Source organism: Mirounga angustirostris, unplaced genomic scaffold (genome assembly GCF_029215605.1).
Source record: "Mirounga angustirostris isolate CCGP_5_RB_7025 unplaced genomic scaffold, mMirAng1.0.hap1 SCAF_3, whole genome shotgun sequence".
Taxonomy (NCBI): Eukaryota; Metazoa; Chordata; class Mammalia; order Carnivora; family Phocidae; genus Mirounga; species Mirounga angustirostris.
This window is the reverse complement of record NW_026991711.1, coordinates 194,241,735-194,255,153: the sequence shown is the minus strand read 5'-3', so window position 1 is coordinate 194,255,153 and position 13,419 is coordinate 194,241,735. Positions and strand designations below refer to the sequence as shown.

At 59.9% G+C, this 13,419-nt stretch overlaps 1 protein-coding gene across 1 annotated transcript; it reads left to right on the top strand.

Moving 5' to 3' along the window:
• Positions 1-1,618: 1,618 nt before the first annotated feature.
• On the top strand, positions 1,619-12,737 carry LOC123838438 (aquaporin-12A-like). The gene is given in 8 exon segments (XM_045867422.1): positions 1,619-1,739; positions 3,198-3,506; positions 3,509-3,742; positions 3,745-3,829; positions 3,831-3,862; positions 5,677-5,793; positions 7,577-7,720; positions 12,625-12,737. Coding segments are annotated over 8 exon segments (1,155 nt in total).
• Positions 12,738-13,419: the final 682 nt, after the last annotated feature.

Below are 13,419 nucleotides of genomic sequence, written 5' to 3'. Positions count from 1 at the left end.
AAGACATCATTAAGAAAATGGAATTGGGGGGCGCCTGGTGCCTCAGTCGGTGAAGCGTCTGCCTTCGGCTCAGGTCATGATCCCAGGGTCCTGGGATCGAGCCCCACGTCGGGCTCCCTGCTCGGCGGGGAGTCTGCTTCTCCCTCTGCCCCTCTCCCCCTCCCCCCACCTCCCACTCTTGCTCTCTCTCTCAAATAAATAAATAAAATCTTTTAAAAAAAAGAAAATGGAATTGGACGAAAATATGTGTGAAACAATTATAAGACAAGGGACTTTATCCAGAGTACATATGGAATACATGAAGAATCATTAGCACTCAATCAGAAAAAGATATACAGCCCAATAAAATATTGAGGAGCGGTAGGTGAGCATGCATTGAGCTCGTGACCGTGTGCAGTTGTCGTCGGGGAAATGCAGCCGGCCACCACAAGGACAGATGAGCACTCAGCGGAAGAGGAAATGCGCTTTGGCCTTCAGGGCACCGACTGTTGGAGACACCGCTTGTCCCCCCCCCCCGCCCGCCCCCCCCCCGCCGCTCCTGGCCACGCCCACCTTGGGGAGCCCTGTGACCTGTGCCGCCACCTCCTAAAGCTAAGCAATCCCCTGCCCCAGGGTCCCGAGCACTCCGGGCGTTTGTCTGTGGAGACTCGTGGGTGAGTGCTCGCGACAGCTTTCTTTGTGTTAGTCAAAAACTGAGAAAAAAAAAAAAACTGAGAAAACCTGAAGTTCATGGATCCGTCCACCAAACGGAACTCCAGTCGGCAGTTGAAAGGAAGGCACGCCGCCCCCACCGCCCCGCGAGGCCGGCAGACTCAGCAGCGTGACCGTGGCGCGGTGACAACAGGCATCCGAGGAGCGGCGGGGTCAGCGGGAGGCTGGGTGCGGAAAGTCTCTCTCGGCAGTGGCGCCCTGCCCTGGCCTTGTCCGGGTGGCACGGCGTGGACGTGCGCTCCTGAGGCCGGTGTGCTTCGCTTTATTTGAGTTTTAGCTAAAAGTTACAAAGTATGTGAAAATACAAAATCAGCTCCCCTTGATCATTCAGCGGGAGGAACCACCAAGCCCTAGCCAGGAGGCTCCGTGGTCGCGGAGGTGTGGTCGTCGGGTCTGAAACCGCGCTCTGCGTGCTCTCCCTGGGCCGGGCCCCGCCTGTTGGAGGGTGGAAGGGGGTGTCTGTGTGATCCCCGAGGGAGCCCCGGTTCTCCGCTCCCAGACTCCAGGTCTCTAGAGCTTGCCCGTGACTCTGAGATGGCCGGGGCCGAAGAGGAGGACGGGACAGATCCCTGCCCCCTCACCCCACCCCCATCCCCCCTCCCTGGAACTGGAGTCTGGACGGTTGTCGGTGCTCCAGGGGGAGCAGCAGGGGGATTTCCTGTTGGGGTTAACCTCACCCCTGCCCCCCGGGGCCCAGACACCTTCCCCCACTCTGGGAAATTTCTGGGCCTCAAAATCATCTACTGCAACAACCAGAAAGCAGCCGCTGTGCTGCATGCTTCGGACCCCCCTCCTGGACCTCAGTCTCCCCAGCTGCGCAAAGCGGGGCTGTCGGGGAGAGCCTTTGGGCTGGAACAGTACAAACAAAGGGACCATCAGGGAGGCAGAGGCACGCCAGAGATGAAAGATGGTTCTCCTGGAAAAGACGGAGCTACCCTTAGGCCTCCTTGTAAATGTGGATCCAGAGGTCCAGAGCTGGGGCCCCACTCGGATCACGGGGGCCTGCTGGCCACCCTGCAATGCTGCAGGTGGCAGGGCCATTGGGGCACAGCCGGGACTTTTGCCGTGGTCCCCCAGGCGTCAGGCCCCCCTCAGGCGTCAGGCGCTCTCGGATCGTCCTCCTCTTGGTGACGTCATACTCAGCACCTTCTCCGGCGGCTGTGCTAGCTGAACTCCTTGGAAGGAAATGCAGAGGATTTTGATGGGTGGTCCCACCTTCTCCTGAGGGGCAGGGGGACAGCAGGATGGGAAAGGGGTGTGGGCAGAAGTCAGGTGCTGCTGCAGGCCGTGGGGGTCCTCCAGGTGGGCACAGGTGAGGGGAGGGGGGCAGAGGGGTTGCCTATACCCCCTGGCGGTGTCTGGATCGTGGGGCCTTAGCCGCTGTGCTCTGAGCCCACGCCCACGGCCAACTGCAGGTCTCGGGCTTTGGGACGCAGGTAGGGGGCCGAGGCACCACTGGCTCTCACCTGCCCTGCTGACCTCCCCGCCCCGCTGCGCCCACCGCCTCGGGCCGGCCTGGTGTGGCCCATGGCCATGCTGCGTCCAGCAGGCCTCAACCCGGGCCTTCACCAGCCGCTCCCTCCCCTCCCCTCCCCGGCCTGGCAGCCCAGCCCCTTCCCCTGGCAAGTGCCCCCCACCCCCCGCCCCCTCCCCAGAGTGGCCATTTCCCCGGGCCCAGAATGACCCCTCCACCGGGGGCTGGCCGCCCTCAGCGACCCACTGCGGCTGCTTGATGTCCACTCTTCCCTGAGGGGCATGGCCCGCTGGGGTCACTGTGGTGTGCCGGAACCTCAAGCCCCTGAGACCACAACCTCCAGGCGTGTGTCCCTGAAGCCTGGCCGGTGTCCGGGACCGTCTCTGGCGGAGTCTCTGGACTGGAGAGCCGTGTCCCACAGGGGTGCCCAGGAGGGCCTCGCACAGGGAATCACTGTTTACCGAGGGCCGGGGCTTCTCTTCCAAGGTCCTCAGGTTTGTGCGCACCAGCCAGGCTTTCTTAGAGATGCATTTTTGTCTATGTTGCTGGTCAGAAAAGTTAACGTGTGTGGTGTGGTGGGGCCGTTTCTGCAGGTTCCGCTTCCTGAGGCGTCCCCGGCAGCCTGGCAGCCTGGCTGGAGCACCCAGGCTCCCTCCCTCCCTCCCTCAGGTGGGAAGACCCGGCCCAGCAGACAGCTGCCCTCACCTGGTGGCAGGGGGCCCGCAGCTCAGGCAGAGCCGGGGATCCTCACCCGGGAGGGACAGAGCACACAAGTGAGGGGAGCTGCCAGGCTGTGCCCAAGGAGCCGAGACCCTGGGGGCTGAGTCACGGCGCTCCAGTGGTGGCTTTGACAGGGAGGGGGGCCGGGGGCCTGGTGGGTCTCATGTCCCAGGGAGGACGCCTGACCGTGGGGCATCCCGTTCGGCTCCCACGCCGGCAGCAGGTGCATCTGGAGGTGAGGGCACAGGTGTGGGGCTCGCAGGGCAGCCCGCCCAGGTGGACTCTCCCACAGCAGCACCGTCCTTGGGGCTGGGGCTGGGCCGGGCCCTGACATGTCAGCTCAGCAGCCCTGCTCGGCCCCGCTCCTCGTGGAGCCCTCAGGGCCTGAACGTGTCCCTCTCCTTCTTTGCCACCTTCGCCCTCTGCCAGGCGGCCAGGAGGGTGTCCAAGGCTCTGCTCCCGGCGGGCACCCAAACCAGCTTCGCGCGGGAGGCAGTGGGTGCGGCCCAGCTGGGGGCCTGCTGCCTGGAGATGCGGGTGTTGGTGGAGCTGGGCCCCTGGGCGGGGGCCTTTGGCCCCAACCTGCTGCTGACGCTGCTCTTCTGGTGCACGGGGCGACCTGCGACGGGGCCGCAGCCAACCCCACCGTGTCTCTGCAGGAGCTCCTCCTGGCCCAGGCCTCCCTGCCCGGCACGCTGCTGACGTTAGCGGCCCAGGGGCCAGGCGTGCAGGCGGCCTGCACCCTGAGCCGGCTCCACTGGGCCTGGGAGCTCAGTGACGTGCACGTCCTCCAGAGCCTCATGGACGCACACTGCAGCTCGGCCCTGCGCACGTCCGCGCCCACGGCACGCGGTGGAAGGCGCCTGTCTGTGCCTTCTTCTTCCACCTGACCCTCCTCCGCTTCCGGAACAGTCTTCCTGTCTACGGCCCTGCTGGTCACCGTCACGGCCCACACAGGTGAGCCCTGGCTGCCTCTTCCCCGGGCACGTCGAAGCCTCTGCACCCACGTGGACACCCAGGAGAGAGGCTGCAGCAAGGGGGACCACCGGCCCCCTGGGACTGCGACGGCCCTCTCCTGGGAACTTGGTGGTGGTGGGATGGCAGCCAGCGGGACCCGACACAGTGCACGGGGGTGGGGTGCTCGGCCCCGGTCAGTGCTGTCCTTCCCAGCTGGGTCTCTCCACCCTCCGACTGTTCCTGTTCATCTCAGAGCATCTGCAGCCCGGGCGGGTGGGCAGCCAGTGCCGTTTCTCCAAGGCCCAGCCCACGCTCTGGTCTGGAAGCTCCTGAGTCCTCTGCCACTCCTTCCAAGAGTCCCAGTTCCCTCTGTTTCTTCTTCCCCCCACCCCTCCCTACATGGCTCCCTATGTCTCCAGAGAGGGCAGCACCTCCCACCCTCCTCCCATCCTCCCCCCATCCTCCCATCCTCCCTATATTCTCCAATCCTCCCATCATCGTCCCATCCTCCTCCCATCCTCCCATTCTCCCATCCCCCATCCTCCCATCCTCCCATCCTCCTCCCATCCTCCCATCCCCCATCTGCCTCCCATTCTCCCATCCCCCCATCCTCCTCCCATCCTCCCATCCCCCATCCTCCCATCCGCCTCCCATTCTCCCATCCCCCCATCCTCCACCCATCCTCCCATCCTTCCATCCTCCCATCCTCCTCCCATCCTCCCATCCCCCTCCCATCCTCCCATCCCCCTATCTTCCTCCCATCTTCCCACCCTCCCCCATCCTCTGATCCTCCCATCCTCCATGCCTGTGCCCAGGGCCCTGGGCCTCTGGACCGAGCTCTCCGGGGGTTCTTCAGTCACTGTGGAAGCTGCCCTTCCTACCTTAGTGGAGAAGCAGAGAGCTGAGGTCAGCTGCAAGATCCAGGTCATTCAGCGGGTGCCTCACACCTGCTCAGCAACTAGAAGGGCCTGAGGGCTGAGCCCTCCTGAGTGTGCGTTTAGGGCGGGCTAGGCCGGTGGGAAGGAACCAGCACTTACGGCTGACTTTCTGAGACGCTGTCCACGGTCCGGCAGAAGACAGACACTGTGTGTCTAGGAAGGCGCTGCTAGAGCCCATGTACAGGTGGGGAAACTGAGGCATAGGTGAGCAGAAACTTGCCAGGAGCAGGGCTCTGCGTCCAGACTGCCTGGGCTCCGGCCCTGGGGAGAGGCCGGGAGCTCCTGCTTCAGCCCAGCAGCCACCCAGGACACTGCCCCCAGAGCCTGGTTCCACCTCCAGCTTCGGCCGGGCCTGCGCACGCGAAGCCGCTGCTCCTCGGCCATGGTCTACCCGGCCCAGGGTGGAGGGATGCTGGCGCTCTTCCCAGTCTCTCCTCGTCCGCCCCATCCCTCCTCCCTTCTCTTGTTTCCTCACTGGGCTCAGCCCTTCGCTGATGTCGCTCTGTCTCTGCCTCTGTCTGTCTCCCCATCTCACCGTCTCTGTCTCTCTCTCCATCTCTGTCTCTGTCTCTGTCCCCCTTTCTCTCAAGGACAACCTCCCACAGGCGGATGGGGGTGAAAAGGGGTGGGGGAAGGGAGTTCATCCAGGGGTGAGCAGTTGGGATGGGTGGTGGACGATCGTGGAGAGACTCTTGTCCTGGCTGCTCCCTGATCCCATGGAGCTGGCCTTGGCTGAGTGGCCCTCCTGCCCATATTCCCATCAGCATCAGGGGGTCAGGATGGGCTGAGCTCCAGGCCCCAGGCACAGGGCTCCGTCCCAAGGAGAGGCGGCGGCAGACAGGGCCCCACAAGGACCGTCTGTGTTTCCTCCCACAGCTGGGCCTTTCACGTCCGCCTTCTTCAACCCCGCCCTGGCCACCTCGGTCACCTTCCCCTGCTCGGGGCTCACCCTGCTGGAGTACACCCAGGTGTACTGGCTGGGTCCTCTGACAGGTAAGGGTCGCTGCGGGCAGCAGACAAGGCCAGCCCTGGACGGTGACTTGGGGAGGACACACGAAGCGTTCCTGGTGGACATGCCTGTGGTCTAGCTCACTGGTGGGGAGCCGGTTCAGGGGCTGCTTGCACTTGGTCAAGGCGAGTGCTCCGAAATGTAGGTGTCCGGGCCATGCTCTCTCTAAGGGCCGATGGAGCCCCTCCCTGAGCTCCTGGCCTCTGGTGCTGGCTGTCAGTCCTGGGCATCTCTTGGCTTGTGGCCACACCTCTCCAATCTCTGCCCGTCCTCACGTGGCCTCCGCTGTGAGTCTGTCTGTCTCCACTGCTCCTCGTAGAAGGACACCAGCCACACTGGAGTTAGGTCCACTCTTCTCCAGAGTGACCTCGGCAGTTTAACTACTTACATTTACAAAGATCCTATTTTAAATAAGGTCACATTTTGAGGTTCTGGGAAGGGCATGAATTCAGGGGGGACTCCACTCAACCCGGTACAGCCTCTGACTCCGTAACTGCCGTCATGATGTCCAAAGCCATTAGGGTTCCCTTTGGAGGACTCACAGGGGTGAGGGGGGAAGAGGCTGGGAGGGCAGCACACCCTCTGTGCGCATGCCCACTTTGTCCCTGTTCGGGGAGGGGACTCCCACCCTCGGGGTGCTCCTGCTCTCCCTCTCTGCCTCCGGCCAGGGTCGGGGTGGGGACCGCCAAGGCCGTTTCCATAGGAACAGGGCTCCGGGATGCTGAGCTTCTCACACACAGGGCAGCGCACCCTGCAGGTCCGCACCGGGCACATCCCACCTCCAGGGGACCTGGGCTGCACCCTGCTGGAACTCTGGGATTCTGTGGAACGAAACGGGTTGCCCTTCAGCCGTCCACATTGCTGGCTGAGGATTCTGCTCCGTGGGTCCCACTCACGTTTGTCATCCCCTGGCTGTTCAGTCTCCGTGGCATTTCTTTCCCCGCTGGTGGGCTGATGCCGTTTACTGAATCTCTCGTCTGTTTAGAGCAGTTGGGCCTGGGAAGTGGGGGTGGCTCCCCGGGCCGTGACTCTCCATGTGTGCCCAGATGACCCTGAGCAAGTCACTCACCTCCCTGGGATGTCCCTCCTCCATAGCGGGGGTGGTCCCAGCATCCCACTCAAGGTAAAGGAGGTGCGACAAGCGAAGCATGGGCATGTGTGGGCCCAGGGGCCATTCTCAGGAGCACAGCGGCTGGGGTGTCCATGGAGGCCACCCCTGACCTTAGCAGGGCCCACACATTGCAGTTTGAGTCCTTAAAGGGTTCACATGAAACTTAGAGATAATGTGCTCCCCTCTCCTGCCGTGGCAAACACCTTCCCAATGACCCGGGCTGCCAGGAGGGAATTTAGGATTCTCTGCTCTGCGAGTTCAGGAAAGAACCTAGGAACCAGGGGCCAGGCCCTGCCCTGCCCTCAGCCCCCCTCCTCTCTCCCCCCTCGGTCCTCACCTCCACTCTTGCCCACACCCCCTAAACAGCCATTCATACAGATGACAGGTCACCTTCAGGAGGCAGCCCTGGGAAGAAGGAACAGGCTGTGCACGTGGCTCAGGACATTGGTGCAGGGAATGCTGAGCCCCGGTCCCCAGAGTGTGGTCTGGGGTCTGGGAGTCGGCCCCTGGGGAAGAGCTAGATAAGGGCTCCCTGGTAGAGACGGGCAGGCTCGCCCAGGCCCCGGTCTGCAGGATCCCCCATTACACGGATGGTCTGGGGGTCAGCACCCAGTGAGCCTGCCAGGCCCCGTGGTCTGACCCTCGGTTTCTCGCAGGCCCGGTCCTGGCTGTCCTGCGGTACCATGGCCGCCTTCCTCGCCTTTTCCAGAGAAACCTGTTGTACAACCAGAAGAACAAGTACCGGCCTCCTAGAGGGAAGCGGACCCCGGGGCCGAGAGATACCCGCCGCCTGCCGAGGGGTACAGAAGCCGGGAGCCCACACGGAGGGGGTGGGGCGGCAGCTGCCAGGCTCCAGCTGAGCCAGCACAGTCCCGGTGAGCGGCCCTGGCTGGACCCTGGGACCCCTCCGAGCTGAGGGGGGACGAGACCGCACCACTTCCTCCCCGAAACCATTTGTCCATAAACCATTCCTGAGACCTGCCTGTCTCCCTGGCCTGACAGAGGCTTCTGGAAGGGCAGGCAGGGGTGAGACCAGTCCACAAGGGAGGCTGGTCTGAGTCACCTCCATGTCCCACAAGGTGTCTCTTGCCTCTTCTTTTCAGAATTAGAACCAAATGTAAGACCCGGGAGGGAAGGCAAGAGGTCCAGTGTGCGTCCCCCTGGTCCTGGGAAGCCCTGAGCGGAGCAGTTTGCATCGATGGTGCTAGCTCTTCTGAGAGACAGAAAACAGGGAGGTCCTGGGTGAGCTATGCCCTCGTGTGGTGGCCATGTCTTCCTGCACCAGCTTCCTGGGGGATGGGAGACAAAGAAGCCTCCCCCACCCCACTTCCTGTGGCTGCCCCTTCACCCCCTTTAAATCCTCTCCCCACCCACCTGGCAGTGAGGGTGCTCCGTCTGGGCCCCAGCCCCTCCTTGGAGTGGCCACCCTGGGAGGGGTGAGCAGGCCCCCCCCAGGGCGGGCCCTGACAGCCAGCCCGGTGTAGCTTCTGCAGGCCCTGATGGGGCTGCACGGAGGCTTCTAGAAGGAGGACCATGAGCACACAGGGGTGGTACTGGGATGGGGGGCCGACCAGCTCCCGTCCAAGGGAGTCTGTGTGGGATGGGGGACTGGGGGGACGATAGCAGAGGTCGCAGCCCCAGGAAAGAGGAGAGGTTCCTCAGGGGGACCCGAGACCACAGGCCAATGGCACATCCCTCCCCATAGAATGTCCTCACGGCCTCTGCACAAATACTTCCAGGTCAGAAGCTTCCGGTGCTTCCACAGCAAATTTAACCAGCAAATTAGTATAAGAAAAGCAAACATTGCAATAAAGTATATCAGCAAATTATTAGAATTCTTGGAGTTTGGAATCTTTATTTTGGAAAACTTTAACATTGTAAAGCAAACTCCACAAGCTTGGACGCACACATTAAATTTAAGGAACACTGCATTTGATGGAAAAGAACACAATTTTCATACAAAGCTTTGATGAACCGATTACTAACATGGAAGACAACTTAAAAATTACTGAAAAAAAAAGTTTAACATGAAGGAGGCAAGAGTGGTTCAATATTGGGCTGTTCTTTAATATAATTCACCTTATTAATTGAGGAATGAAATCCTACAGTCATTTCCACTGACACTTAAAAGGCATCTGGGAAAATACGACATCCATTCCCTGTCCGAAAAGGAGTTAACATTAGAAGGTGACGGACCATTTCTTAGTCACTCACGCAGTGCGCACGCACGTTGGCACCGCGCTCTGTGGGAACAGACCACAGACGTTCTGGCTGAGTCAGGGGGACAGCCAGGCGTCCACGTCCCACCGAGGGGGGCGCCCGAGACACGAGCTGATGCAACTGGACGGGAGGAAACAATGAGAGGAATAGCAGTCCTATTTGCAGATCATAAGATAGTGATGCAGGAAGCGGTGCAAAATCTGACAGGAGCTGGAACAGCTTGTTAATGCAGCAGAAGGCAACATTAACAGGCGGAAGAAATCCAGTGGGCTTCACAGAGCCAGCAACCAGCAGAGAGGTGACAATGACAGCAAAGTTATCAAGTGCTTAGCAATACATTTAACAAGGAAGGCACAGTGCCTGGTTCCAGTGAAAATTTTTAAAGATTCCTGAAAGACTTGAAAATAGGGAAAGTCATGGGACACCCGGGTGGCTCAGTTGATTAAACATCTGCCTTCAGCTCAGGTCATGGTCCCAGGGTCCTGGGATCAAGTCCCGCACTGGGCTCCCTGCTCAGTGGGGAGCCTGCTTCTCTCTCTGCCGCTCCCCCTGCTTGTGCTCTCTCTCTCACACACAAATAAATAAAACCTTTAAAAAAAAAGAAAAGGAAAAATAGGGAAAGTCACTCTTTGCTCTTAGATAGGATATCCCAACATCCTAAAGATGTCCATTCTCCCCAAGTTAATATATAAATGTTAATAATACAACAATAATAAACTTATTAGCATAAAATTATATAATATAGAATTATAAATATATAATAGTAATAAAAATAATAAATAATAAAAGCCAAAGTTGTTCTTATGCTAAACACCAGATTCTAAGATCAGTATGAAAAAAATAAGCAAGCCGGAATAGCTAAGAAAGGCCCACACAGGACACACATGGGAGGCGGGCCTGGCCGTGTCGGGTCATCAAACACAACCCACACCCTCTGCAGGCAGAGGAAGTGCTACTGGCCGGTGGGCGGAGGGGGCTGTCCACAGCCAGGCCCAAGGACGGAGGACACGTAGTGTCTGAGCAAGGTCCCTCGCATCACTGGGTAGCAGGCAGACATCTCGGTAAGCGGTGCTGGGACCAGGTCACAGGATGAGATCTGTACCTGGCACCAGAGTAAAATCCCAGAAGGGACTCGAAAGCCATCAGAGACCCACCTGTGAAAACTTGAAAACATGGGTAAAGTTCTTTCTAAACGTGGGAGTGGGGGAGATCTTTCTAACCAGGACAGAAAATCCAGAAGCAGTGAAAAGCATCGATTCCTCTAACGACCCCTAATAAACCCAACACTGGCGTAGGTGGCCACGTCGTAACAAAGTCAAACGACAAACGGCAAACTAGGAAAAAAACAGTTTGCAACCTTGGTCCCAGATGAAGGGTAGAGACTAATGTGCAAAGAACTCTCTAAAAAATATTTTCAAAAACAAGAAAAAAAGCAAAACATGAACAGAGGATTCACAGAAAAAGGTACACGAATGGACTTTGACGCCCAGCAGCATCGCTCACGGTAAGAGGAACACAGACCGCATCAGGTACCAATTCTCCCCTCCCAGGCGGCCACACATTCAAAACCCCAAAGCTTCTCTGCACAGAGACATCGGGCCTCCGGGAGCACGCATGGCCTGCGGAGCAGCCAGGAGCCTGGCGGGAGGACACAGCATCTGCATTCAGACAAAATCTCGCCCCAGGCCGGTCATCACTTAGGAGCTGCAGGACATGACCCACCCCTTCCCCGGGGCCCAGCCTGGGAGCAGGCCTGGGCTGTTGAGGGAAGGGACAGGCTGCCTGTCTTTAGCGGGAGCCGGTCCCCACCAGCCGAAGAGAGGCCCAGCGGGCTCCTGAGCATCTGTTGCATCCTTCAAGGGGACAGACCAAAGCCCAGGTGGCCCTCAGTGCCTCCTGGCGCAAGCCGGGCTCACCGTCCCGGCCCCAAACCCCAGAGGCAGCACTCTCTCCTAGCAACCCTGCTGGGGCTGGGGCTTTCACACAGACCCCGAAGCCGCTGTGGCTGCCCCGGACCCTGCATGCAGCTCTGGGCTGGGCCCCGCAGGGCACAGTGGGACCAGCCCTGGGCCTGCCCAGGTGGACAGCCAGGCAAGCAGCTCTTGCCTGGGAGCACGTTAGCACCTGAGGGTCACAGCGGGAGGGCTTGGGCCATCTTACTGGCCCCCACTGAGCTCACTCAATCAGGATCAGCGGAAGAGGGCATCAGCGTGCCTTCTAATTTACATTATTAGGTAGGGGAAGCATTCCCTGGTCCCACGGTTCCACACAGCATCTGTCCTCCCAGCACATTCGGGGGCGGCAGATACAAGCCCTTCACATCAACGTTCCAGTTTTCATCAGAAGTTCCCCTCAGTGCCAACCCCCCTCACATTCCCAGACCCCTCTCCACCCCGTCTGCCTTCAGCTGCTGCTGAATCCGTGCGTGGGGGTCCCGTGCCCCAGAGTCCCAAAAGTGAGTCCCTCCGAGCTGCCCCACCTTTATTAAGTGTCTGTACAATGTCCCAGAGACCTGATAAGATGGTAATTTCAGGGTAGTGTTTTATAAATGTACATTCTACACACGTGGATCTTATTAGTAAATAGTTTCCATCTTATGTGATTTCCAGACAGTGCGAGTAGACTAGTCTCACTGCTGTTCAATACGTCTCTTCTATTGATCTGGAATCTGGGATACGTGGTCTCTCATCTAGAGCAAGTCTGGTTTTCTCTCGTTTGGACTCACTGCTGTGGTTAAGGGACTCTGCGATCCCTCGAAGTGAAGCTGGACAGAATGGGAATTCTGGGGACAGCGATGTGTACGAGGGGCGCCCCGTCCCTTCCCGCGGTTCCGGACCCAAGGACGGTATTTGGGGGCGCCCGGCTCTCAAGGCTGCGAAGAGGAACATGGGTGTGGACCAAGAGATGCATTTGCTCTGCAGGAGACTAACAGGTTCAACTAACAAAATTCAGGTGAAAAAAGTTTGGGAACGCTGTTAGGGCAGATCCCCCTCGCCTTCAGCACTCACGGCTCGAGCGTGTGTGCGGCTGTGGGAGGCCTGCCCCGTGGACGGGCCGCCTCCGCCCTTCGCCCCGAGATCCAGCTCCCGATGAGGATTTTCCTCCACAAGCAGCCCACCCCACCCTTGTTTCCGGGGACCCCCTCCCCCCCGCCCCACTCTGACGCTGATCAGCGTCTCTCGGGACCCGGTGCCCAGAGCACACTTTGGGGGCTCCTGCAGAGGAGATGGGGCCACGGGGGTGTCCAACGGGGACCTGAGCTCAGCCGTGACCCCGAGGGCAGGGGTGGGCTCGCTCTCCTCCAGCCAACCTCCCTGAACCTCCTGCGGGGAAACAGCCCGAACCTCACCAGGGGAAGTGCCCCAGGCAGCCCTGAACAGAGGTCATGGGTCAAACCCACCCCTCTTCAGCCAGGCCAGCCTCAGGCAAATTATGAAGGCGACCAAGATTTTGCAGGACCCCCGACCCCCTTCCCTGCTCCCAGGTCTGGTGCTTGGTTTGGAAAGGACCTCAGAGGTCAATGGCATCCTTACCCCGTCCCTGGCCACCTCTGACTTCAGCCACAGCCTGGCCAGCCCCGGTGACAGTGGGAGCTGATGACTGTGGGCAGTTTAGAACTCGGCAGGGCAGGGCCTGGGGACACAGACCACGTGGAAGGCCCGCCTGCACGCTTGACCTTGGGCACCATGGTCCCCGCTTGACTCAGCTCCCCACCAGCATGGCCATCAGTAGGCCAGGGAGGTCTGGCGGGGGCCGGGGGCCCGATGCGGGGGGTCCAGCTGTCCTTCACTCCTCAGAGCACTGTCAGAACACGTCACTGCCAGGGACAAGGGTCCACACCACCTGGAGGGACGGCAGGCCTCCTTCCCAACTCTACAAGGATGGCTGCCCCTGAATGAGGGGCTCTGTCCACCTGTAATCCAGACATACTTTTCAGTGGCCCAAGGAAGTGGTGAGATGGCTCGTCCATGTAGGGTGCCCAGAACAGAGTCTGGCACCAGACAACGCCATCCACGTGGGCCACTGAGATGGTCCCGCTGAGCAGGATTCCCATTTCCTCCCTGGTCTGAGTGTTCCGTCCGGCTGCTTCTGGGAGCCTTGGGACATCTGCCTCAGCGTCGTGCTCCCCTGCCTGCCCCATGCCCCCTGTGCAGCGTATGGCCAGGCTAACCTAAAAAACAAATGACGTCCTGAGATCCCACTGCTGAAAGCCCCGTGTTGCACAGATACTCCGATCCGCCCCCATCCCCCACCCCCATCCCCCACCCACTCCTGGTCG